Genomic DNA, 25,418 nt, shown 5'->3' on the forward strand with positions numbered 1-25,418 from the left:
TGCCCTCTGGTCTCCGCAGCTCTGGGTGGAGGAGAGGCTGCCTCTGGCCCAGTCGACCGACTATGGCACTAACCTGCAAACCGTGCAGCTGTTCATGAAGAAGAATCAGGTGAGTCCTGCTACCTGGTCAGTCCCTCCTGCCCCTGCCACTCCTCAGGGAAGAAGGCCCAGCTCTGACGACACAAAGCCCCAGCAGCAGATTACAGACTACTATTCTTGTTGACAGTTTCAGGGTTCCCAGTCTGTATTCTCCTGCAGCTTTGGTGATAGCAGAGAGAATTCTAGGGGAACCATGGGGGTTGGTGAACAGGAATGAGGAGTCCAGGTGCTTTGGAATTTGGGGCCATTCAGAGCACAGGTGAGTATAGGACCTGGAGGCCCTGGCCTGGGGTTTCACGTGCTTTGCAGCTTCTGTATTCCGTTGCCTCCCTGAGAGGAGGCGCATAGCTCCTGGTGTCTCTCCTGTCGCTGCTTTGTCCCTCTTTCAGGGCTAAGCTTAGCCTGTTAGGTCTCTTCAGGGCAAGTAGGCTTCTACTCTCTGAAACACATGAGGATGCTTGTGGGGCTCTAACCCCCGCTTCCTTTAGAGGAAGCCACTAAACTTGGACTCTGAGCCATAGGAACAAACATCCATTGGCTGTTCTGCTGTTTTAGGCCTGATTGGGAACTTCTGTGGCCTTGGTCAGAAGCCTGGAAGCAAGCAGAGGCTCGTCCTCTGTCAGGGCTGCAGGGAAGCCTGTGTCCTCTGGGAAGGCCAGTGGTATGGGTTTGTGGTCTGACCATGCAGTCTGGCCAGGGGCGGACTGTACCCCTGCTCTTAGTTGGAGTCCCTCCTGCCTGGTTTGCTCTCTGGCTCAGGAAGCGGGGGGCAGCTGCAGTGTCGATCAGGGAGAATCTGGGAACTTAGAGAAGAGCAGAATGTCCCAGAGCGACGGTTGGTACTGCAGCAACTTGGGAAAGGAAGGTCATGGCAGACAGTACTTACTTCTTCCAAAAATGTCAGCAGCCAACATCTGCCCACAGAACCCAGCAACTGTGCAAGGGCATGAATTAATTATACTAAAAGTGGTTTCTTGAAACCTCCCTCTAACTCTTTGCTTCCAGTTGGCATGATCACGGCACTGAGGCTCCAGTGGCAGCATGTAGGTACCCAAACTAGAAAGTGGTGGAGGTAGGGGTTCCACTAACACATCAGCCTCCAGTTAAAGGGGGAAGGCTGGCAGAAGACAGTATCCTTGAGTCCTCAGTTTCCTCTACTATAAAATGAGCCACCTCTGGTCCTTTCAACACTCAATACTTTAGCCTCAGAGTTATTGCCAAATGATTTTCACCTCCCTGGGCTGAATATGGCTATTTCAGGAGAAGGGCAAGAATAATATGGATGGGGTTCCCCTTAACATGAAGGGAAAGACAATCTCTTGGGTAAGTGTGGCTGCTCCAGTAAAGATGATTTTAGGCTAGCCCCGCTAAAGCTGAAATTCCATTTTATCATTCCTTCTATTGCAGTAGTCCGTGTGCATCAGACTCACCCAGAGGGCCTGTTAAAACACACTTGACCGGGCTCCACCCTAGATCCTCTGCAGCAAACTCTGGGAGCAGAGCCTGATAACTTCCGTTTGAGAACCACTGCTCTAATGGCCATCACTGTGACTAGAACCCAACCTGCAAGGTGCCTCATGAAGGGTTCTCAACTCTAGCTGCACATTAGAATCACCCAAGGGAAACCTTTAGACATACGAGTGCCTGGGTCCCATCTCAGATCAATTCATTAGGATCTCTGGGGATGGGGTGGCCCTATCTATGTCTAGTTTCCCCCAGTAATTCAATGTTCAACCAGGGTTAAGAACCACTGTCCAGCCTGGCCTGGCTCCCACCTCCCCCTGAATCTTCTGTCTTATCCCTTTCACCCTCCCTCATAGGATTCTAGCTTGCCTGGCCCTTTGGACCATACAGGTTTCCTTCCAGGGACTTCCTTGACACTGGCTCTGTCCCCCTGCCAGCAATACTCATCCTCCAGATCTCTCTGGAGTTTCTTTCTCTCATCTGTCACGTCTCGCTCAGATGTTATCTGTACAGAAAACCCTTCCTGGACCGCCAGCTAGAGTGGCCACTGCCACGCCTCGGAGAACAATCTTCATCTCATTGGTGTCTGTTCCTCATAGCACCTGTTATCTATGTTCATTTATTTATTTACATGTTTACCCTTTCCTCTACTAGAGTGTACACTTTATGAGGGCAGGGGTTTTGTTTATCTTGTCCCCATATTGTCCCTAGAACTGGGCCTGTTACCTTGGAAATAATTTAATAACTAGGTATTAAATGGATGGAGTCAAGGAACAAGATGTCCTAAGTAAGCACACTGAGCAGAAGCCTAGGAAGGAATTTGCTTAAAAGGAGAGAGACAGAAATAGCTTTCTAGTATACCTGAAGAGTTCATAGATCTCAGGGAAAGTAAACAGGTGAGTGGAAGCTGACACCCTGGGTTGTTTGCATACAATTGCAGAGACCACAGGAAATTGTCTGACTCGAGATTCCAAGCATCAGGTGTAAAGGTGCCTTTCAACAAGTTAGGTGACTTACAGGTATTGATAGTTCCATGTATTTTGAATGCTGACGGTCACAGCACTGGCCATGTATCCTGTTCTTGCCCATCACCAAAGTGGGAAGAAAATACCATTTTGGTAACCAAAGTCTCAAGCAGGAAATAATACAAAGCTCAGAAAAGATTTAAGAAATAGAAACAGGAGAAAACAAAACAAAATCCTACCCTGAATAAAGAACAACTGCTGACTATTGTTTTATACAGAGTAAAAGTTGCTAAAATCAGATCCCAGAAGGCCATTTAAGAGTCGTTTTCCAAAAACAGCAAACAAACAAAAGTCATTTTCCTCTCCTCTACCACGCACAGCAAATCGAGCTGTGCTGAAATCGAGCTCTACTGAAACAGGAGTAGGGAGCTGTCAGGAGCTCCGGCTCTGGGATCCAAGAGAGCCGTGTTCAAATCCCACCCTGTCACTCAAAGCCCACAGGGACTTAACCGCTCTGTGTTGGCCTCCAGTGTTTATCTCAGAAGCTCACAGGAGGGTGAGAGGAGAGTGGGTGGACCCAGCACTGCGCTGGGCACATGGTCACAGGCCGTTTTTACGGCCACCCGCTCTGCTCAAGCTTCCCTAAGTGGTTCGGGACGAGAGGTGCCCGGGAGGGGCCCTGGGCTGCCCTGCATGGTGGGAAGGCCAGCCCCTGAGCCCTTCCCCTCTGGCCACAGACGCTGCAGAACGAGATCCTGGGCCACACGCCCCGGGTGGAGGATGTGCTGCACAGAGGGCAGCAGCTGGTGGCGGCGGCCGAGATTGACTGCCAGGACATGGAGGAGCACCTGGGGAAGCTGCAAGGCTCATGGGACACACTGCGGGAGGCCGCAGCCAGCCGGCTGCAGCACCTGCAGGAGGCCAGCGAGGCCCAGCAGTACTACCTGGACGCGGGCGAGGCTGAGGCCTGGATCGGCGAACAGAAGTTCTACGTCTTCTCCGATGAGAACCCCCAGGTCGGCTCGGGCAGGGTCCAGGGTTGGGAACCAAAACCAGCTGAGAAGAAGAGCCAGGGGGGAGGTAGGCTGTCAGAGGGGCACCTGGAAGGCCAGGTGTGAGGGGTGAGGGCAGCAGGCAGGGGTCCAGCTGCCTTCAGGACACCCCTCCTCTTGAGAACGTATGATGCATGTACTCCAGCCAGGTGCCCTGTTTGCCAGTTCAGTTGCTCAGTCATGTCCAACTCTTTGCAACCCCATGAACCACAGTATGCCAGGTCTCCCTGCCCATCACCAACTCCCAGAGTCCACCCAAACTCATGTCCATTGAGTCGGTGATGCCATCCAACCATCTCATTCTCTGTCATCCCCTTCTCCTCCTGCCCTCAATCTTTCCCAGCATCAGGGTCTTTTCAAATGAGTCAGCTCTCCGCATCAGGTGGCCAAAGTATTGGAGTTTCAGCTTCAACATCAGTCCCTCCAGTGAACACCCAGGACTGATCTCCTTTAGGATGGACTGGTTGGATCTCCTTGCAGTCCAAGGGACTCTCAAGAGTCTTCTCCAACACCACAGTTCAAAAGCATCAATTTTTCGGCTCTCAGGTTTCCTTATAGTCCAACTCTCATATCCATACATGACTACTGGAAAAACCATAGCCTTGACTAGATGGACCTTCTGAAGTTGGCTGTGAATTTTAGTGTGTGTATCTATATCAAATCACTTTCACATTATACATTTAACCGTGTAGCATTTCTTACTAATTCCTCTACCTACTCCTATATTGCTTCTAGTTTCTCAGATGTTCAGTTCAGTTCAGTTCAGTCGCTCAGTTGTGTCCGACTCTTTGTGACCCCATGAATCGCAGCACACAGCACGCCAGGCCTCCCTGTCCATCACCATCTCCTGGAGTTCACTCAAACTCACATCCATCGAGTCAGTGATGCCATCCAGCCATCTCATCCTCTGTTGTCCCCTTCTGCTCCTGCCCCCAATCCCTCCCAGCATCAGAGTCTTTTCCAATGAGTCAACTCTTTGCATGAGGTGGCCAAAGTACTGGAGTACTTTAGCATCATCCCTTCCAAAGAACACCCAGGGCTGATCTCCTTTAGGATGGACTGGTTGGATCTCCTTGCAGTCCAAGGGACTCTTAAGAGTCTTCTCCAACACCACAGTTCAAAAGCATCAATTCTTGGGCGCTCAGCTTTCTAGTTAGATTTGCTCTAACCCAAGAGTTCTTCACGTCTTTTTGTGTGTCAGGGGTTCTATGCAGATGTACTGTGGTGGGAGGGTATGAGAGGTGAGGTTAGGGGATCTCTAAAAGCTGGGGTGATACAGGAAGTTTTCATGAGGAGAGAGGTTGGACCAGGGCCTGGGAGGGTGGATGTCAGGTAAGAATTGAGGGCGTCGAAAGGAAGGTAGGATGCGGGCATTGCCAGGCACTGGGAGTAGCAGGAAGAGACTGTACAGTGCTCCTGGGGTGTCCCGCAAGCCTGGCCCTCCCGCATCTCGGGCACCTCCTGGAGCTGGGCTGTGACCTGGATGAAATGAGCTCGTGCCCTGACAGTCTACTTCCTCCCAGGATGAAGAGAGTGCCATCGTGATGCTGAAGCGGCACTTGCGGCAGCAGCGGGCAGTGGAGGAATATGGGAGGAACATCAAGCAGCTGGCTGGCCGGGCCCAGGGCCTGCTATCCGCAGGCCACCCTGAGGGGTGCGTGTGCCTCCGTAGGTGACCTGGCCAGGTCCTGGTCACGCCCCCTGCCCCTGCCAAGCAGGATCCCTTCAGGTCCACGAGTTTGAGAAGTCTACCTTCTGGACTGCTGGTTGGCCCCAGTTCCCTCTTGCATCGTGGTTTAGTGTGACTTCAAACAGGGCTGATGGAAGGAGGCCTGGTTGGCAAAGAGATTAGGGAACAGAGTAGCAAAACTGCCTGAGTGGTGAATTGAGAGCTCCCGTCTTTGGAGGAGTTAGTCTTCTGCATCTTTTAGCCTAGTCTAACTTTGCTTTTTGTGTGTGGTCCAGAAGGTAGGTCAGGATCTCGCAGTGCCTCGGCAAAATCATTATATGCCGTCTAAACTGTTGAGTGGTGTGGGTGCAGCGTCAGTGGAGCCCACTGGGTCAGGCACCTCAGGCTGCCCCCAGGCCGGGCCCTGTCCTCAGGGCACCCACAGCAGCCACTTCAGCATCTCCTAAGGAACCCCAGGGACTGAAGAGCCCCTGGTACCACATATCCCTCCCTAAGGAGCCAAGCAGGCCTGCTGCTGGTGGAGCCAGGCTCAGACTGCCCACTCCCCTGGCAGCCTCCTTGGAAGAACAGTGGAAGAGTTCTCCATCCAGACCAGTCTCTCTGAGCTTCCCAGAGTCAGGGGCAGGGACAGGAGGCAACTCCTGGCAGAGGACACATTTCCTCATCCCCTGAAGCATCATGGTCTAAGGGATGGTTCCTTTTCTTCCAGCTCTTCCCCATGAAAAGTCACTGCCATATCTTGGAAGCTGTGCTCCCCCATGCATCCAGGCCTCAGGGCTGGGAAGGAGGAGGCGGGCTCCTTGAAGCTGGCTGCCCTGGGTTCTTGGCCGCCCCCTCTGAGGACTTTTCTTCTTTTGAATCCCAGAGAACAAATCATCAGACTTCAGGGGCAGGTGGACAAGCAGTATGCAGGGCTGAAGGATATGGCAGAGGAGCGCAGGCGGAAGCTGGAGAACATGTACCACCTGTTCCAGCTCAAGAGGGAGGTGGATGACCTGGAGCAGTGGATTGCAGAGAAGGATACAGTGGCCTCCTCCTCGGAAATGGGGCAAGACTTTGACCACGTGACTGTGAGTATCCTCGGCCCCTGCTTGCTTTGTCTCCCTCTGATGCAGCAGACCTGGGAGCTGTCTCTCCCCTTCCATGCTCACACACACACACACACACCTGCCAGGTGCAATGTGCCGCAGTGATGAGGGCTCCCCCATGTGAGCTCAGGCACCCTAGGGAAGGTGTCAGAGCCCAGCTCCAGGCGGTGGCAGGTGCCATTGGGAGTCTATGTGAACCCCGAGCCCTGATAACCAATAACCACGTTTCCATCTACCCTTGTCCAGGTGCTCCGGGACAAGTTCCGGGACTTTGCCCGGGAGACCGGGGCGATTGGGCAGGAGCGGGTGGACAACGTGAATGCCATCATTGAGCGGCTCATCGACGCAGGCCACTCCGAGGCAGCCACCATCGCCGAGTGGAAGGACGGGCTGAACGAGATGTGGGCGGACCTGCTAGAGCTCATCGACACGCGCATGCAGTTGCTGGCCGCCTCCTATGACCTGCAGCGCTACTTCTACACTGGTTCCGAGATCCTGGGCCTCATTGGCGAGAAGCACCGCGAGCTGCCCGAGGATGTGGGGCTGGACGCTAGCACCGCGGAGTCCTTCCACCGCACGCACACTGCCTTTGAGCGGGAGCTCCACCTGCTGGGGGAGCAGGTGCCTCTGGTCCCCAGCTGTCCCTCCACCTTGCCCCTGACTAGCATCCCTGGGACCCTGTAGTGTCAGGTCCTCTCCTGGCTTCTAGAGAGGAAATCTCTGGAACAGGCACTCCTTAGAGAGGCAACAGCTCCAGGCAGGAAGGCAGGGAGCAGAGGCTTTCAAATGTTCTTGAGCTTTAGAACTACTTCCCTGGTGGCTCAGATGGTGAAGAGTCTGCCTGCAATGTGGGAGGCCTGGGCTTGATCCCTGGGTCAGGAAGATCTCCTAGAGAAGGGAATGGTTACCCACTCTAGTATTCTTGCCTAGAGAATCCCATGGACAGAGAGCCTGGCGGGCTACAGTCCATGGGGTCGCAATGAGTCGGACATGACTGAGCGGCTAACACTTTCACTTTAAATGGAGCCTTTTCCAAAACCCAATGCAAAGTACCTTAAAATGCAATTTATCTGGTTGTCAGAGTGTTACAGAATCATTAGTGAGTCCACATGTAGCGCTTTTCTAGCACCAGATACTGTTCTAAGCAATACACTCAGCCACACTCTGAGGAAGGGAGTAATGTCTTCTGCCTTTTCTAGATAAGGAAAGCAAGGCATAGAAGGGTAATTAAGTTGCCTGGAAACATGCAGCTAAGCAGTGGAGCCAGGATTCAGATCCTGGCAGTCTGGCTGTAGACTTTGAACCCTTAGCCATGGGGCTGTTCAGCCTTTCCAAGTGGGAGCTGGAGGGGGGCCCAACATCAGCCTAGACTCCCCCCTCCCATCATGGGGTGCCCCCTAAGGCACTACTATAGGCCCATAAGGTTCTGCAGAGTCCAGAGTGGTGAAAAGGTTGAAGGGGGGCTAGGTCACTTTGGGGGTGCTCACCGGGCTTCCAGAGGAACAGGGAGAGCTGGGCTCACTTGCAGTCTTGCACTGATGCAGTGGGATTTCAGGAAAAAGCACCAAAGTATTAATAGGTGGGGCCCCTGGGTCACCAAGAAGGGGACAGCCTAGGGATTTGTCATCCAGCTGGAGGTGCCTTGGGGATGCCAGAGCCCTTGAGGCAGGTACTGCCCCACCAGGGTCTCGGGAGTGAGGCTTGACTGCCCTGGGGCCCGCCTTGAACAGGGAATGGCATCATGAAGAACGATCTGGAACAGGGAGTCGAGAGATGCCTCCAGTCCCAGCTGTGCCCTCTCCAAGCATGCATGACCTCAGGCCAGTCATGAGCCTCCCTGAAGCTCAGTTTCCTTGTTTCAGAAACAGGGATAAGCACAGTACCTCTTTGATGAGATTGTTATAAAGACAGAGAGAGTCATAAAAGGTGCTTAGAGCAGTGCCCGGTATATAATCACTCTCATAATCACACATCAAAGGGTACAGAGCCCCTCTCACTCCCAAATCCTCATTAGAACCCAAGGGGCGCTTTGGGTCAGCAGAGGTGCCAAAGCAGGGAGCCTTCTCTCCAGCACCCAAGAAGTGGGGAGCCTCCAGCACCGTCCTCAGGAGGGAGACCCAGAGGAAGCAGACACTCTCACCCATCCTAGGCCCGGGGAACGACAGTCAGTTTTGCCCCATCACAGGTACAGCAGTTCCAGGACGTGGCCTCCCGCCTGCAGACGGCGTATGCTGGGGAGAAGGCAGACATCATCCAGAACAAGGAGCAGGAAGTGTCTGCCGCGTGGCAGGCACTGCTCGATGCCTGTGCCGGGCGCCGCACCCAGCTGGTGGACACGGCAGACAAATTCCGCTTCTTCAGCATGGCCCGAGACCTCCTCTCCTGGATGGAGAGCATCATCCGGCAGATCGAGACCCAGGAGAAGCCCAGGTGAGAGCAGCATCCCCACCCCTGGACCACTTTGTCCCAGAGGCTGGAGGACCGGGATGCCAGCCCATCCTGGAGAGGTCTCCCAGACTGTGGGCACGCAGGAATCCCCAAGGGGCACCTGAGGCTGGGTCCAGGCAGAATCTTAGTGGCTCAGCTGCTACTGGGAGGACTGACCATTGCAGAGTAAAGAGAATCCTGAGAGTGCTGAGAAACACATCTGTCATTCAGATTCTATCATGGGGCACAAGTGGCCACGGTTGTCAGTGAAAATAAATAGTTTATACATCAAAAGCTGGGCAGGTCCAGAAGTGGTCACTCTTCTCCTAGCACGGGCTTTTGGGGACCTTTTCCCTAAAACTCGGGAAAGGAGCTCATTGCCTATGAGAGACAGAGGCAGGTATGTGGGCAGTTGGCCAGGATTGGAACTCACCACACACTTTGTGCCCATCTCCGGCCCTCTGCCTCTAGGGCGCCTGTCCTGGTGGTCAAATTTTTTGTTTTTTTCAAATTTTTATATTTAACATCTTGACTGAGCTTATGATTCACATGCCACGCCCTCCAGCCACTTAGAGCGTGCTGTTCGCTGTTTGTTTTGCATGGTCACAGCTGGACGACCATCGCCCCTGTATAAGTTTAGGACATTTTCATCACCTCAAAAAGAAGCCCGGTACCCCTTAGCAGTCATCACCCCACTCCTATCTCTTCGCAGCCCTTGGCACCCTCTAATCAGCTTTGTGTATCTAAATTTACCTATTGTACACTTTCCACATGACTGTGATCATAGAATGTGTCGTCCTCTGGGACTGGCTTCTTTCACTGTCCACAGTATTTCCAAGGTCCATCTACGTAGCATATATCAGTACTTCATTCCTCTTTATTGCCAAATGTAACATTTCTTTGTGTGTGTGTGGTTGCTGCACCCCTGCCCGTGTCCTAACCACTGGCCGAGGGAGGCCACTAGGGCATCAGTGTTCCTGCTGGACCGGGCAGTTGGCAGGACTTCCTGGCTGTCCAGAGAGAGAGGAGGGTGTGGGGTCAGACTCCCAGGCAGATGGGGGCCCCCCCTCTGATTGGGACTTGATGTCAAGTGGCCAGAGTCACCCCAAGTCTCCCTTTTCACCAAACTCCCAACCCTGCCCCTCAGGGACGTCTCCTCGGTGGAACTCCTCATGAAGTATCACCAGGGCATCCAGGCGGAGATAGAGACCCGCAGCAAGAACTTCAGCACCTGCCTGGAGCTCGGCGAGTCCCTCCTGCAGAGGCAACACCAGGCCTCAGACGAGGTGGGCCAGCGGGACGGACACGCGTCCTCTCCTGTTCTCGCCTCCGCTCCTGCCAGGCCAGACAGCTTCCTGGGAAGGAGCCTGTGGGCCATAGAGGCTCATCTTTCTTTCATCCCAGGAGCACTGGGGCTCTGTGCTGACCCAGGGATTTACAGCCTCACCAAACCCATTCAAGGAGCTGGCTGCTTCGAAGGGCTAGTGGGCTCATAACCCTCCTAAACCCTCTTGTGTGCATGCTTTGGGCTTGGCAATCCCTGCTTCCTGGGTGAGACACATTTAACCCCAGAGAGGTTAAGTAACCTGGCCAAGGCTGCTCAGCTGGCAGGGCCAAGACTTGACGCCAGGGCTGTGTGACCAAGGCCGGCCGGCTTTGCAGGGCCCTTCCGCACACCGCCTCCCTCAGTGGGAGGAAGGGTTACCAAAGCCTGAGCTGCCTTCCCTTTCTTCCCGCAGATCAGGGAGAAGCAGGAGCAGGTGGTGTCCAGGAGGGAGGAGATGAAGGAGAAGTGGGAGGCCCGCTGGGAGCGGCTCCGCATGTGTGAGTGAAGCCTGGGAGCCAGGCAATTGGGGAGGGGTGGGTATGGGTGTGGGGAGGGGTGATGACACAAGGCGGTGGAGGAGACAAGGCCCCCAACACACACAACACCACTCACCAGCAGAACTCAGGGCCAGGAGCCTCAGGGGCTGGGGGGAGGAGGTTCACGGAGAAGACCCAGCAGACACGGTCATGGAAGCCCACCTCTGACAGCCAGCACCCACTCCCTGTCTACCCTCTGCCCCCACCCCCGCCTCCTGCTGGACTGGCATCCCCATAGAGCTGTGGCCTCTCCCGGGGTCAGGCTAAGGCTCTAGTGCATCCCAGCTGTTTGACCTGTGGTGTGTGCTGCACAGAAGGGGTTCTGTCCTCCGCGGCTGGAGACCGGAGGGGTGGGGAGAGCCCACCACTCGGGTGGAGGCTGCACAAAGACCTGGACTCTCCCATGGCTGCTTGTGCACGTCTGTGAGTGAGTGAGACAGCCTGGGAAGACAGCCCAGTCCTCCCAGCCACCCGCCGGCTGCACCTCTGTCTGTGAGCGGACCTCCCCTAGGCCCCCTAGGTCCGGGGGCGCTCACAGACCCCAGGCCTTGTTGTCTTGGCAGTGCTGGAAGTGTGTCAGTTCTTCCGGGACGCCTCCGTGGCCGAAGCATGGCTGATCGCCCAGGAGCCCTACCTGGCCAGCCGGGACTATGGACACACGGTGGACAGTGTGGAAAAGCTCATCAAGAGGCATGAGGCTTTTGAGAAATCTGCGGCCAGCTGGGAAGGCCGCTTCGCTGCCCTAGAAAAGCCCACCACGGTGAGCTGGCCAGGGGTGGCCCAGAGTAGTGGACAGCCTTGGGGGTCCCTCCAGTCAAGAGTTCTTAGGCGGTTTTGGGGGACCTGTGGGCAATGTAAAAGGCTGAGCAAGTGGGGAGAGCAGGAAGGAAACAGGAGTGGGAGGAAGGATGGACTTTTGAAGGCAAGAGACAAGGGGGGCTGATTCTGGAAGGAACGAACATCAGATATGTTGGGTACAGGGAGCCTCTTTCAGGGAAGGCTGTCAGAGCAGGCCGCCCTTGTGGCTGCTCTGACTCCTTGGCCTTTCCCTTCCCTAGCTTGAGCTCAAAGAGCGCCAGACCCCAGAGAGAACCGAGGAGGAGCCTGGGTGAGTGTGGGGAGGACTGGCTGGAGCACTCTGCTGAGGGGGGGCGAGGGGGAGGGGAAGGGCGATGCTTCTACTCGAAACAGGCCCCCTGACATTTTGACACACCATATGTGACCTCTCAAACCTGGGCCACTAGTCAGAGAAATCCAGAGTGTCTGGAGCTTAAATACAGAAAAGAGACTTCATTTCCCCCCAGTCCTGGGTGTCCTGGAGTCCTCATGGGGAAGGATGGGAGGCGGGCCATGGCTGCTGCATCGTCGCCCCCTGTTCTGGGAACCAGCTGAACATGTGTCCCAGAGGCCGGGCTGCCTGGAACCAGCCTTTTCTGAAGCATCTGCCTTCACTTTGCAGATTGTGGAGCTGCAGACTTGGCTTGTGTTTTTTGGGGAGGAGGTTGGAAGCCAGGCCTTGGAGATGGGCTTCGGCCTCCAGCCTCGTTTCTGAAGTGGGACATTGTTTTCCGTAGGCTTCAAGAGGAGGAAGGCGAGACAGCAGGGGAGGCTCCCCGAGGTCCCCACCAAGCCACCACTGAGAGAACATCCCCGGTCAGTTCCCTGTCCCGTTTGTCTAGTTCCTGGGATTCATTGCTGCCAGAGACCCATCGTCCCGACTAGGCTCTGCGGGGGCAGAAGGCCAGGATGGGTACACCCCCACCCCCACCCCCAGAATCCTTCCACCACTTTTCCTTTTTCACTTAGCTTAATTTCTAGAATAATTCCCCTCCTCCCCTCAATCAAGAAGAAACTGACATGCCAGCCCACTGACATGACTCTCTTAGTTTGGTTTTATGTGGTCTAATAAATTTTGTTATATAAACACATCCCCATCTCCATCAGGGGGAACAGTTTATACAGCAGGGATGATCCCCTTTTATACACTGTCCTTCCCCCCTAACATTGTCCCTAACTCAGTACCCCCTGCGCATGCACACATCCACATCCACACATACTCACAAATGGGCTGTGTGGTTTCCCTGCCCCAACCGTGGCATTTAGGGGAGTGAAGTGGACACGTTCACCCTCGAGTAGACTCCTTCCACTGAAACAGAGGCCCCTCCCCACTTTGCATCTTCCTGGCCTGATGCCTGTGGGTCAGTGAGCTGGAGACAGAGATGATTCTGAGGCAAGAATAGACTTGAGGGAGCCCTTCGGGAGGAAAAGAGAGCCCCAGGGATTCTGCCTCAGAGGTCTCCAACTTGTAGAAGGGAGGATGGAGAGGAGGTGGGTACCCAAGGCCCAGATGTCTCCAGGGCCTTTCCTGGCAGATCCTTTAGCTGAAAGGACCCAGGAAGTCTATGCAGGAAGTCTGGGAGGCTCTGACCCCGGTTTTGGGGAAATGTCCTGGGAGCCGCTGACTGAGAAGAAAGCAAGAACCCAGCATGTGCCTTGCATGGCTTTGCCACTGCGTGTCCACCACCTGTGCAGGTACCCAGTTGAGCTTGCCTGAACCTTTAGGAGTTCTTGGTGGAAATTTCTGGTATGACATCAACCCCAGAAAAATGCATTTCCTGCGCAGAATCCCTGTCAGATCTAGATTTCGGCCCTTCCCGCACTTCTGAGACACACACACACACACACACACACAACACAGACACATACTCTGAGCTGCCTCCAGCCCCACCAGAGGCCTCCCTTTCTGAGCTGCACTAGCCCATCATGTCCAGCAGAGGGCACTCCTGAACTCCCTCTGGAGGGTCTCTCCCAGGAGTTCCCTCTGAAGATCCCATTGTGGCAGTGTGGGGGTCTCCGGTGAACTTCGCCCTGGCCCCTCCTTTCCCAGAGACAGCCTCACTGGAAGGAGAGAGAACTCTGGTGGGGGCTGGCATGGACTGCGGACACTGGGGCTGTGACTGTTCCTGCCACCTGCGCTTCAGCTGTGCGTCCCTGTGTGTCTGTGTGCGGTGGTGTCCCAGGTCTGCAGGTTCCTTTGTGACCACCTGAGCGATCCATCCATTGTCTGTGTCATGTACGTCTGTGCAAATGTAATTACATGTGCATCAGAGCCACCTCCATCCAACACCTGAATGCCGCTGGATTTGGAGGGAATAAAACCTGCTTGGACCTGAGTGTCTCTCTGGAAGGAGTGAGCCCACACTTGAGACCCTTCCCAGAGAGCCAGCCACCCTGCCAGATGGGGCAAGTGGCCTGTGCACGGTACCAGGAGGAGACCAGATGGCAAATCAAATGAACACCAGGCCCAAGGCCTCATGCAAACAGATTTCCTGCCGCTTCTCCTTTCTGAGCCCTTTGTTGAGTTTTCATGAGGATCCACGGAACTCCAAGGGGGAGAGTGGGATACCCCTTTGTTCTTTGATATGAGAAGAGTGGAGAAAGAGTCCCATGCAGGTTGGAAAACCTTTCCAGAAGCTGCAGGCCTCTCCCAGGAAGGCTGGCAGCAGGAAGGTCCGCTGAGCCTTCTCTCGGGCTAGGCTTGGTGCTCGTGCTGTCCTGTGTCTGCGGTCTGGTGTTGGTGCCCCGTGGGACAGATCCCTGCTGTGTGTGGTCTGGTGTTGGTGCCCCGTGGGACAGATCCCTGCTGTGTATGGTCTGGTGTCGGTGCCCCGTGGGATAGATGTATGTACTGTGGCTCCCCGTGAAACCCATCACCAGTGCATGCCAGCTTCCTGCTTGGGGGAGCAGACCAGGCACCTGAACCCCTGTCCGGACTGCTGCACAGCCCACAGTGACCACCCTGCCAGCCCTACCTGCTCCTCCTTTCCCGGGTGTGTGCACACACACATATGCACAGGCAGGGGCTGGAGCGCTATTCCACGCATTCGGTTTTTTCCTCAAGCATATCATTATCATACAATCCATTGCCTCCATCACCTCCTAGCTTTCCATGTTAGAGCATGTTCTGATTTAAAAAAAAAAAAATCCATTCTACAGGTAAGTATGCAGGAGTGCGTGAGATTAAGAAGAAACAAGTTTTCACAAATGGCAAAATTCCTGGAGTGAAATTTTGGAAGTCTAGATGTTGGGTTCCAGTCCTTCATTGTAGAAACGTCATGAGAGATTTTAGACAAACGGCCTAATCCTCCTGGGTCTCCTTGCCCTTTATAGATCTCTCTCTGCAGGATTACCGAAAGTCCAGAACGTTCCTGAATGTGAACCATGTACCTAAATAAAGGGAGGGTTGGGAGAGAAGGGTTTCTCCATTTTCGTGGTGTTCTCAGCTCTGAGGAACCTGGTTCAGTGGTCAGGTGCCAGCTGGCGTGAGGCTGGAGATGGGAAGAGATGGCAAAGGGCTAGGGTGATTTCCTTGGTTGCCTGGGGAAGAGAGGAAGGCAGGGTTGAACCTCTGCTCCTGCCAAGGCCAGGAGGTGGACTGAAGGGCTACCCTGAAGGTGGTCCTGGGGTAGCAGAGGGGGGCCTGGCAGCAGGCTGAGCCTCCCCCCTCCACATCCTCCACGTTATGTGTCTCCCCTTCACCCTGGGTGCGGCTCTGGGGAGGGCTTGGAGGTCCCGCTAAGCACCCTCATCTGCTCGGCTCTGGCTGCCTCGGAATCCTCAGTGTAACATTTGTGGTGAGATGCAGAGGTTGATTTATGGAGAAGAAATGGTATTGCAGAGGATCCGAGCCAACCCAGGCTTGGGGGCCCAGCCCCGGGGGCCTCTTCTGTGCCCTGTGCCTGCTCTAGGACCTCTCCCAGTGAGCTGCTGTAATGATGAGCGAGAACCCTGAAAAGGGTTGGTGCTTCTAGTGGGCTGCCACAGCAAGAAAGAATCTGCCTTCGGGGTTCACTGTTTTGGGGCAAATGTGCCCTGTCTTACTCTGAGCCCCAAGGATGGATTCCTCTGTGGTGCAGGGACTCTGGGGCCAGGCCTCTCAAAAAGCAACTGCCTGGATGCGTTTCATTGTCAGGCCTTCATCAGGTTGTCAGGGAAAACTCTCTTAGCCAAGCACAGCTCACAGACGTCACTCTTCCCCATGACCTTCCAAGTCTGCCTGCAGCTGGCTTCCCTGAGGGAAGACTTGCCAACTCATCTGGGATGAATAGGAGGGTCCAGACCCCCAGGTGCCTTGTCTGTCCCTTCCAGAGCCTTGGAGGTTGATGTGGCTTCAGGCAAGTTGCCAGCACTTTCGAACATGAGGGATGGTGTCCCGGGACTGAGTGGGCACTGGATTGCAGCTGCTCACCTTTCAGCCAGTGCCTGGTGGCTCCAGCTGCTAAGGTGGTCCACACCTTAGCAATACCCACCCACCGCACCCCCCGCCCCCAGCCCCCAGCACCAGCCTCCGCAGCAGGCAGCCTAGAGCTTTAATCAGCTGCCAGAGGCCAGACTCTGACGTCCTTGGAGGGAAGGGATGTGGGTGTGGACGCAGCAGCTATGCTGCTTCTTGCCTGAGCAAGCTTTCTCCATCCTTTCTACCGGATCGTTTCTCCCCTCCCACTCCGAGGCCGAGCTGAGCTGCTGGTTCAGGCGTTTTTGCAGCGAAGGCAAATGGTGTGTTTGTCCATAATGAGCAGACCCGGTCGGGAAAGAACATCAGTTTTCCCACGAACCTGGGTGTGTCTGTCTCCCCAGAATGCCTGAATCAGCGTGGCAGGGCTGTGTCTGCCTACAGCCTGGCACCATGCCCTGGCACTCTGGGGAAACTGGCTCTAGGCTCTTTCTGGACATCTGTCCGAGGCTGGGTGTGCCCCACTCTCTATGCTGAGGTTGGGCGTGATCTTCCCATCCCTGCTGCTCAAAGGCAACCAACCCCTAGGTTTGTCTGCCAGTCCATGTTTCAGAGCATCCCAGATCTCGATAGACCCAGCATGGGACTCAGTTAACACTGAAGGCATCTCAGAAATGGGGTTGGAAGTTGCCAACTTGACCACTGGGTGTCAGATCCAGATGGGGGAGTCAGTGTCTTCCTTTTGGTCTGAATGCCTGGCTCAGAGACATCAAGCAGCTTCCAGTTCCTCATGGCAGGGACCTGAAGAGCCCACACTGGTGATAGAAATGGCGAAGACAGCCCCTGCGGAAGCCTCATTCTCTCCCCCAGGATGGTCGGGGGGAGACCTTCCCTGTCCAAAGGGACCCTGCACACTCCCCTCCCTCCCCCTCACTTCACCTGGTGGCCTTCTGCTGTGCATCCCTCCCTTGTCTTCCCTGGTTTCCAGTGGCTGGACTCTCACCACAGTCCTTCATCTCTTAGTTCAGTTCAGTCACTCAGTCATGTCCGACTCTTTGCGACCCCATGGACTGCAGCACGCCAGCCCTCCCCATCCATCACCAACTCCCAGAGTTCACTCAAACTCCTGTCCGTGGAGTCGGTGATGCCATCCAACTGTCTCATTCATCTCTTAAACATCCTCCAGAAGAATTCTAACAGTCGGCCCCCAGGGCACAGGGCTGAGCCACTCTGCTGCCCTTCCCACTCCTCATGAGAGCTTCTCCCCTTGGCCCCCAACCTGGAGGACTCCCCACCTGGCCGGCCTCAGCTCTTCCCGCGCATTTCCCTCTGTTTAGAAACAACTCTGTTCTCTCTTCCGGCATTTGTCTCTGCTCACCCTCTGTTCCCATCTCTCTGGCTGCTCTCAACTCTTCTCTTGCAAACAAGTGTCTTTTGAACAGCCTTCCCAGCCTGTCTGCTGAGAGCCTTCTCACCCAGACAATAAAAGCCCAGACCACAGACATTTAGGGAAGGAAGAAGTTCTCGGCTGCAGAAATGGCCACCTTCCCCTCCCTGTTGTCTCGCGGGGCTATTTGGTTGCCTGAGGTATTCAAGCCTAGGTCTTGTGTGGCCCCCAGCCCCTCTTCTGGCCCTTTTCGGCATGGCTGTGACACAGTCCCGCTGCCTCAGCCCGTCAGCCACGCATCTTCTGTAAGCCAGACTCCCCTTTAGACCATGAACCCCATTGGATAGCCCCTTTTCCCGAGCAGTAGTGCCTCCCCATCTCTTGCAGCAGGACTTAGTGGGAAGAGCTCAGGGTTTGGGACCAGACCACTGCATCCTCAGCTTTCACTCAGTAGTCATGTGACTCTGGGCCCGTTACTCATTCTCCCTGGCCCTCAGTTCCCCTCGTCTATGAAACAGGCGTGCTGATGCCCACCTCTCAGAAAGGGTGAGGACAGCAAAAGAGAATATAGGTAGAATGCCCAGCAGGCGACTGTCTTCATTTTCCCTTCACTCTTTTCTCCTTCTCTCACCACAGTCCTTCATCTCCTAAACGTCCCCCATAAGAATTCTAACATTCGTTGCCAAAACCCTCCCAAACCAGCTTTCCTGCAGCGCCCCTCCCCAGAGACCCCCTACACACACTCGAGGCGCAGTTCTTGCTGTGAGGTAGGTGGGCAAGACCTCTCACAGCTAAGGTCGAATAGTCTTTGGGATGCATCCCCATACCCCGTTTCTCATTTACCAGCATTTCCTTCAGAGAGAAGTTCACATGCATTTCCTTGCTTGTTCATATATCTGGGATCACTGAGCATCTTCTAGAACGTCTCAGAGACCCTGTGGTCACACCCCAGGTGGTTTTTCTCCCTGGATGGAGACTTGGTTGTCTGTGTGCGGGCCCCTTATGCCACCTGCTGGCTAGGTCTGGAACTACACCTTCAGCCCCTTTATTCCGCGTAAGAAATGGACCCATCCTGTCCCCCTCCTTTTCACCTTCTTGAAAGTCCTCTGGGGAGGAGACATCTACCTGCTTTCCCCTGCCCAAGTCAGCTTCCTAGCAAGGCAGGACCCTACAAAGTCAAGCATACAAGACTCTGCAAAGACTCTGAGGTGGCCACGCCCTGCCCGTCAGGAGCTCAGGCCTCTCCTTGTCTGATTACAGTTCTGTGAGGTCCTAAAAGGCTCTCCTGTCTGTGGCCTTTCCTCCCCTGATGGTCCCACAGCAGCCAATGCTGCCTGTCCCCTACCCTACTCCAGCAGCCAGCACACACACCTAGCTCAGATGAGCCCTACCCACCCACCTCAGATGCACCCCACGCATCCATCCACCAGTCCCCTGGGCCCCCACACCAGGGAACAGAAGCTCCAGGCTTATTCCAGGTGCCATCTCAGGCCCTTCTCTCTCCTGCTCTTACTCCCACTCACGGTCTAAACTCCCCATCCCTCCTGACCCGACACCCAGAGTTTCTCCCAAGTGTCCCCAGCTCCTCCGGGCAAGGGCTCTAGGCTGGGCTACCCCTCAGGTGGAATCTATGCGTCCTCCTGCTGACCGAAGGGCCGGAGCAGCACGCCTGCCTTCTGCCACGTATCACGGAGGATAGAAGGGAGTCAGATCGTCTCAGCTATCCAGGGCCTTTGAATAGAGCCTGCCTGTCCCTACAGCACACAAGTAGCCGACCCCCTCCTGGTGTCTGCTGTCCACTGATCCCTCTGCCTGCAGAATCTGTATCAGAGTGCAATATGGTTCCTGGGACAGCAGAAGTGCCTGCCCTGCTCTCTTAGAAGCTGGCACAGAACATATTCACCCCTGGAGACTATAAAAGGAGGACCCTTTTGCCCAAGCCATGCCCCTTTCTCCTGTGTCCCTTCCCCCAACCCAGGAGGGAGAGACGCCCTGGGTCTGAAAGGAGCAGCTGCCACCAGACCCCTCGCCTCTACCTCATTCTTGGCTCTCTTCTCCTCAGGCCTTAGCCTTCAGGGTAGAGAGACGAGGATGTGTTTTAAATTGTCTCCATGTGAATAGTCAAGGGAACAGAAGAAATCTTTGCATACATCGGAAAACCCCTATTTTCCAAAGCCCACCCACGACCTGGCTGCTTAACTTTTGATCACACTGGCCATGGGCTCTGACTGTCCCTGCCAGGGAATGTGGATCAGGCACCCATCAGGAGGAAATAGACAAAAGGTGAAATTAAGTCGGGAGGCAGTCCTGGAAAAATGTGTTTTCAGAGGAGACTTCCCAAAAGGAAAGGAGCATGGAAATGAAAGTATAGGAAGAGAATGTGGACACAGAAGCCTGTAGTAAAACCAGTCCCAGGAGGGCAGAGGCTGAGTGAGGGGGTGAACAAGGCCGAGAGGTTCTGCTGGGTTTCCCTCCCAACATCTGCCACGGCATCTTCCATGACCCACCAGGGAGTCCGGAGAGCCTGGCCCATTGCCAGGAGGAGCAGAGGGGCCAGCTGGGGAGAGAGGATGAAAGGCTTCGCTACCTCCCCGACCTCTATGCCTGAGTCAGAGGGTTGGCCTGACTGGGTGCACAGAACCCAGACTCCCAGACTCAACCTGCCACTCCCACCCTTCCTCCCTGCTGGAGGATGGTCCAGGCAAGGCCTTAGGGCCTCCAGATCCTTGTGGTCGATTCTGGCTCATTGCCAACACTCAAACATATAAATCCTGCAAGATGCATAAAGATGGGTGTGGCCCAGCCACAACTCTCCAGAGGCTCTAAGACAAGGAAAAGATAAGAACCCTAAGGATGTGATAAAAAGTCAGGCCTGCCCAATTCTTCAGTGCATGCTCTTAACTGGAAATGAAAGCTGTATGACCCTGGGTAAGTCACTTAACCTCTGAGCTCAGACTGTCTCATAGATTGAAGGTGTTAGACTAGAGTAGTGATTTTCAACCTTTTCCAGCCATATTATTCCTTTCTTTAAATGGGATCTTAGGGAACCCCAGATTAGTTTGTTGACTAGTCCTAATTTAGAAAAAGTTTAGTCGCTCAGTCGTGTCCGATTCTTTGCGACCCCATGGACTGCAGCCTACCAGGCTCCTCTGTCCATGGGATTTTCCAGGCAAGAGTACTGGAGTGGGTTGCCATTTCCCTCTCCAGAGAATCTTCCTGACCCAGGGATCGAACCCAGGTCTCCCACATTGTAGGCAGACGCTTTACTGTCTGAGCCACAAGGGAAGTCGTTTAGTCCTAATTTAGGGGATGCAAACATGACCAGCTTTACATTTCTTCCAACCACTGCCGTCAAACATCTCCACTGAACCTCCGCTTCCCATTCCTTAGTGCCAGTTCTGGCAGACATTGATCATTTTTAACTGTTAAAAAGTCCAATCAGTCTCTTTCAGTTTGAAGCTTTGATCTGATGTCCAGAATGGTACTCAACTCCTCTCATTCTCCATTTCTCTATTTTGGATTTGATCTAAGGTCTGAAGGACCCACAGTGGGAAACACAGGGTCTGCTCTTTCCTGGCTCCTCCCCAGCACTCTCCTGGGCCTCCATCTTCAGCTGGGACAGAGTCGAAAAGAGGGCAGTGTCTCCTTACTGCCTGAGGTGGTTCTGGTCCTCCTGGGCTCTCAATGGCCTTGGTCCCCACCTGCTTGGGGGCTGCAAGACCTTTCCCACCTGGTGCTGTAAGGTCCTCAGCAATCAGACCTTTGAGGCAGAGTTCTGGACAGATGTCTCCAGCTAGGCTGCCTTCCTGGGTGCTTATTTGGCACATAGGAGACCCACCCATTCCTGTCCCAGCTGGCATTCTTGCGCTGCACTCGAAAGCAGGCTGCCCCTTGTTCTCTCAGTCTGTCCTCTTCTCTCTCCTGCTGCAGTGGCACAGAAGTGGATCAGCAAGGCTCTGCATAAGGAGGTACCCAGCCAGGGGACAAGAGTCTGCTTCCCCTTCTCACAGGCACCTGACATACAGCCCATGGCTCCACTAGAGGCCCCTCACTTGGCTTGGGTGGGAGCTGGGAGCATCCTGCCTTCCATTCAGTTCAGTTCAGTTCAGTTCCTCAGTCGTGTCTGACTCTTTGCAACACCATGGACTGCAGTACACCAGGCCTCCCTGTCCATCTCCAACTCCCAGAGTTCATTCAAACTCATGTCCATAGAGTCGGTGATGCCATCCAATCATCTCATCCTCTGTCGTCCCCTTCTCCTCCTGCCTTCAATCTTTCCCAGCATCAGGGTCTTTTCAAATGAGTCAGTTCTTCCCATCAGGTGGCCAAAGTATTGGAGTTTCCGCTTCAGCATTAGTCCTTCCAATGAATATTCAGGACTGATTTCTTTTAGGATGGACTGGTTGAATCTCCTTGCTGTCCAAGGGACTCTCAAGAGTCTTCTCCAACACCATAGTTCAAGAGCATCAGTTCTTCAGCGCTAAGCTTTCTTTATAGTCCAACTCTGACATCCATACATGACTACTGGAAAAACCATAGCTTTGACTAGACAGACATTTGTTGGCAAAGTAATGTCTCTGCTTTTTAATATGCTATCTAGGTTGGTCATAGCTTTTCCAAGGAACAAGCATCTTTTAATTTCATAGCTGCAGTCACCATCTGCAGTGATTTTGAAGCCCCCCAAAATAAAGTCTGTCACTGTTTCCCCATCTATTTGCCATGAAGTGATGGGACCAGATGCCATAATCTTAGTTTTACGCCTTCCATGGGGAGGTGCAAGGAAGCAAAAGCCACAGCCTTTCCCTGGGGCATTGACTCCTTAGGTGGTGATTCTGCATCAGCACACTTGAGCGCATGAAAAGCTTGTTAAGAAATACCAATGCGCAGACCCCACTCCAAGCTAGTTAATTCAGCATCCTGAGGATGGGTCCTGCACATATTTTGTTAAAGCTCTCGAGGTGATTGTAAAAGGCAGCTGGGGTTAGGAACCACTGCCCTCCTCCAGCAAATCCCCACCAAATGAAGGGGGCGGGACCAGTTATTCCCCCCATGAGTTGGGAGGGTCTGGGTCTCCCTGGTGGCTCAGTGTAAAAGAACCCACCTGCCAATGCAGAAGACATGGGTTCAAATCCTGGGTCGGGAAGATCCCCTGGAGATGGAAATGGCAACCCACTCCAGTATTCTTGCCTGGGAAACCCCATGGACAGAGGAGCCTGGTGGGCTGCAGTCCACGGGGTCGCAAGAGTCAGACACGACTTAGTGACAAAACACTAACCTGGAGACTTAGGGCCTGGTGCCCAGACACAAGTTGAAGATAACAAGCAAGTTCTCATCAGCTTCCCTGGTGGCTCAGATGGTAAAGAATCTGCCTGCAATGTGAGAGACCCGGGTTCTACCCATGGGTTGGGAAGATCTCCTGGAGAAGGAAATGGCAATTCCTTCAATATTCTTGCCTGGATTCTCCAGTATTCTTGCCTGAGAGAATTCCATGGACAGAGGAGCCTGGCAGGCTACGGTCGCAAAGAGTCAGACACGATTGAGCGACTAATACTTGAGAGTTGTACAACATCCTAGTACAAATGTTTTTTTCTTCTATCTTAACAGCAGAGCCCTTTCTTCATTTGAAATCTGACTTTGAAATCTTGTCAGAGCCCAGGTCTAACTCAGTCAGAGTTGGAGCCTCTGACAGGAAGCCAGGGTGGGCACCTGGAGTCGGGCAACAAGCAGGGTCAGAAATCCCCTGGCCCAGCCCCTTCAGCTCACTCTAAGAACCTTCTGCTCCTATTGAGGTTGGAGAAGGGGGGAGTTTGGGGAAGCAGGCCAGGTGGACACACACAGCAGGTTGGGGAAGGGCCAGGGTGGGTCAGGGAGGGCAAAGAGAGAGGAACCAGACTTGTGTGAGGCCTGCTGACCTCCCCTGTTCAGCCAAGAGTGGCCGCCCGGGTCTGGGCCCTCAGCAAGGTGCGCTCCTCCCGTATGCCCTGGAGCAGGGGGAAGAAGAGAGGCCGTGGCCCCAGGACTTGCAGCCGCCACCCCCACCAGGGCCCCACGAGGACGGGCAGGAGGAGAAATCCAGCACAGATGAAAGGCCCACCACAGAGCCCGTCTTCAAGGTCCTGGACACACCGCTGAGCGAGGGCGATGAGCCTACCACACTGCCGGCCCAGCGGGACCACGGGCACAGCGTGCAGATGGAGGGCTTCCTGGGCCGGAAGCACGACTTGGAGGGGCCCAACAAGAAGGCCTCCAACAGGTGTGTCAGGGAGGGGCCGTGGGGCCACAGGATGCGCAGAGCTATCCGGGCAGTCTGTGGGTGAGGAGGCCCTCCGCCTCTAGTCTGAGAGTTCCCGGGCGCCTTCTGAGCCAACTCCGGGGGGCTACTTGGCATGGTGGGAAAGCCTGCCTTCAGCTGTGGGCCTGAGTTCAAATCCTATGATCTCAGCTAGTTACTCAGCCTCTCATTTGTAACATGGGGGTGGTGAGGGCGGCCTGGTGCAGAGCAGGAGAACACTAGCTGGTACTATACCAGGGCAGGCTAACAGGTAGGTCTTGGCACTAACAAGACCTACCTATCCTTGACCCAGTCCTCCTTTTTACCCAGTCTGGGCCTCAGTTTCCCCAGCCATAAAATAGGGAAGGAGAAAGAGCTGACCTATATGCCATCTGGAGGGCCCTCCTAGGAATGATTTGACCCTGAGGAACTCATTCAGAGGCAGTCGTGTCCTTGAGTGTGGTCTACTCCGGGGATGCCACGACCCAGAGTTTCTATGGGCCTCTGCCTTCAGGCAGCGGTCCAGGGTCTCAGAGAAACAGGGCAGCGTCAAGAGGTTGAAGCCAGCTCTATTCCCAGGGCCAGCTGGCAACATACAGAGAGCCTGGGCTGGAGGAAACACCAAAGCTATTTCAAATTCCAAAAATGAATTTGGGGCCTGACCACCCTGAAGAGGTTTATTGCTTTATATGGAGGGGCTGCAGGAGAGGGGAAACTAACATGTATAAAGTACCTACTATGCGGCAGGCATTATGTCAGGACTGACAAAGTTTTCACAACCACCCTGTGATATTGAGGTTTCATTTTCCAGATGGGGGAAACCATTTCAAAGAGGTTGTCCTTTGTCCAAGGCAGGATTTTACTCCTCCTTAGCAGCTGCCTTACTTGGGCTACCAGCTCAGAGAAGTTGGTGAGGGCCAGGTCTGAGCAGAGGATCCCTGAGCTGGTATCGGAAATCTGGGCTTTGTGGAATGGCTCTGCAGCCAGTTTTGAACGGGTCGAGTTCTCTCTTTGACCTACCAGTCCTTCCTCCCTATGTGCTCTGCTAGTTCTCCATCTTTCTGCCCTCAAAAGGGAGTGGGGGAGGGGATGGTGAGGAAGAGGAGGAAGATGCGCTTAATGCTTCTCATTGTCCAAGGGCAACGTGCTCTGTATTTGTCAAAGAAGGAGCTCAGGTGAACTCCTTTATGAGCTCACTTGTTGGTTGTTCTCACCAAGCCTCCCATTTGAATTGAGCATTGATTTGCGCAAATACGTTCCTTTAAAAAAGGGCTAGCACAGTATACCAGGCATTTATCATCAATAAAACAAAATACTCCTACCACCAAAACAAAACCCTGCTCTGTTCATGTTACAGTTCTGTGGTGAGACTCATGGGCTGTAGTGAGACTCAAACCCACTCCAGTATTCTTGCCTGGAGAATCCCATGAACAGAGGAGCCTGGTGGGCTATACAGTTCATGGGGTCACAAGGAGTGACACGACTGAATGAGCACAAGCACAAGTGAGACTCAGATATGCTGGTGGCTATGAATGTACTTTGGAAAGTTCTTTACACTGTTGATCTTAGACTCAATAATTCTAGAAATATATCTCAAGGTAAGATCAGAGTTACAGGAAAGATTAAGGCATCAGGACGTTTTGTTGCTCTTGTTCTTTACAGTTGTGTCCGACTCTTTCTGTGACCCCATAGACTGGTATTTCCCAGGTGAGAATACTAGAGTAGGTTGCCATTTCCTTCTCTAGAGGATCTTCCCAACCCAGGGATTGAACCTGCATCTCTTTCATTGGCAGGCAGATTCTTCACCACTGAGCCATCAGGGAAGCCCCATAAGGATGTTTATCATATTGCTATTTCAATTGTGGATAAATTTTCCAGT

The 25,418-nt window shown here is 54.0% G+C and overlaps 1 protein-coding gene across 1 annotated transcript in view; it reads left to right on the forward strand.

Annotated features, from left to right (window-relative positions):
• Positions 1-25,418, forward strand: part of SPTB (spectrin beta, erythrocytic) — a 130,725-nt gene that overhangs the window by 100,246 nt on the left and 5,061 nt on the right. The window contains exons 22-33 of the mRNA XM_025295355.3: positions 20-109; positions 3,266-3,544; positions 5,104-5,234; positions 6,136-6,340; positions 6,605-6,979; positions 8,544-8,788; positions 9,933-10,071; positions 10,525-10,609; positions 11,212-11,408; positions 11,707-11,756; positions 12,223-12,301; positions 23,259-23,521. Coding sequence (XP_025151140.2) covers positions 20-109; positions 3,266-3,544; positions 5,104-5,234; positions 6,136-6,340; positions 6,605-6,979; positions 8,544-8,788; positions 9,933-10,071; positions 10,525-10,609; positions 11,212-11,408; positions 11,707-11,756; positions 12,223-12,301; positions 23,259-23,521 — 2,138 coding nt within the window. The remainder of the gene's footprint in view (positions 1-19; positions 110-3,265; positions 3,545-5,103; positions 5,235-6,135; positions 6,341-6,604; positions 6,980-8,543; positions 8,789-9,932; positions 10,072-10,524; positions 10,610-11,211; positions 11,409-11,706; positions 11,757-12,222; positions 12,302-23,258; positions 23,522-25,418) is intronic.

Source organism: Bubalus bubalis, chromosome 11 (genome assembly GCF_019923935.1).
Source record: "Bubalus bubalis isolate 160015118507 breed Murrah chromosome 11, NDDB_SH_1, whole genome shotgun sequence".
NCBI classification, from domain to species: Eukaryota; Metazoa; Chordata; class Mammalia; order Artiodactyla; family Bovidae; genus Bubalus; species Bubalus bubalis.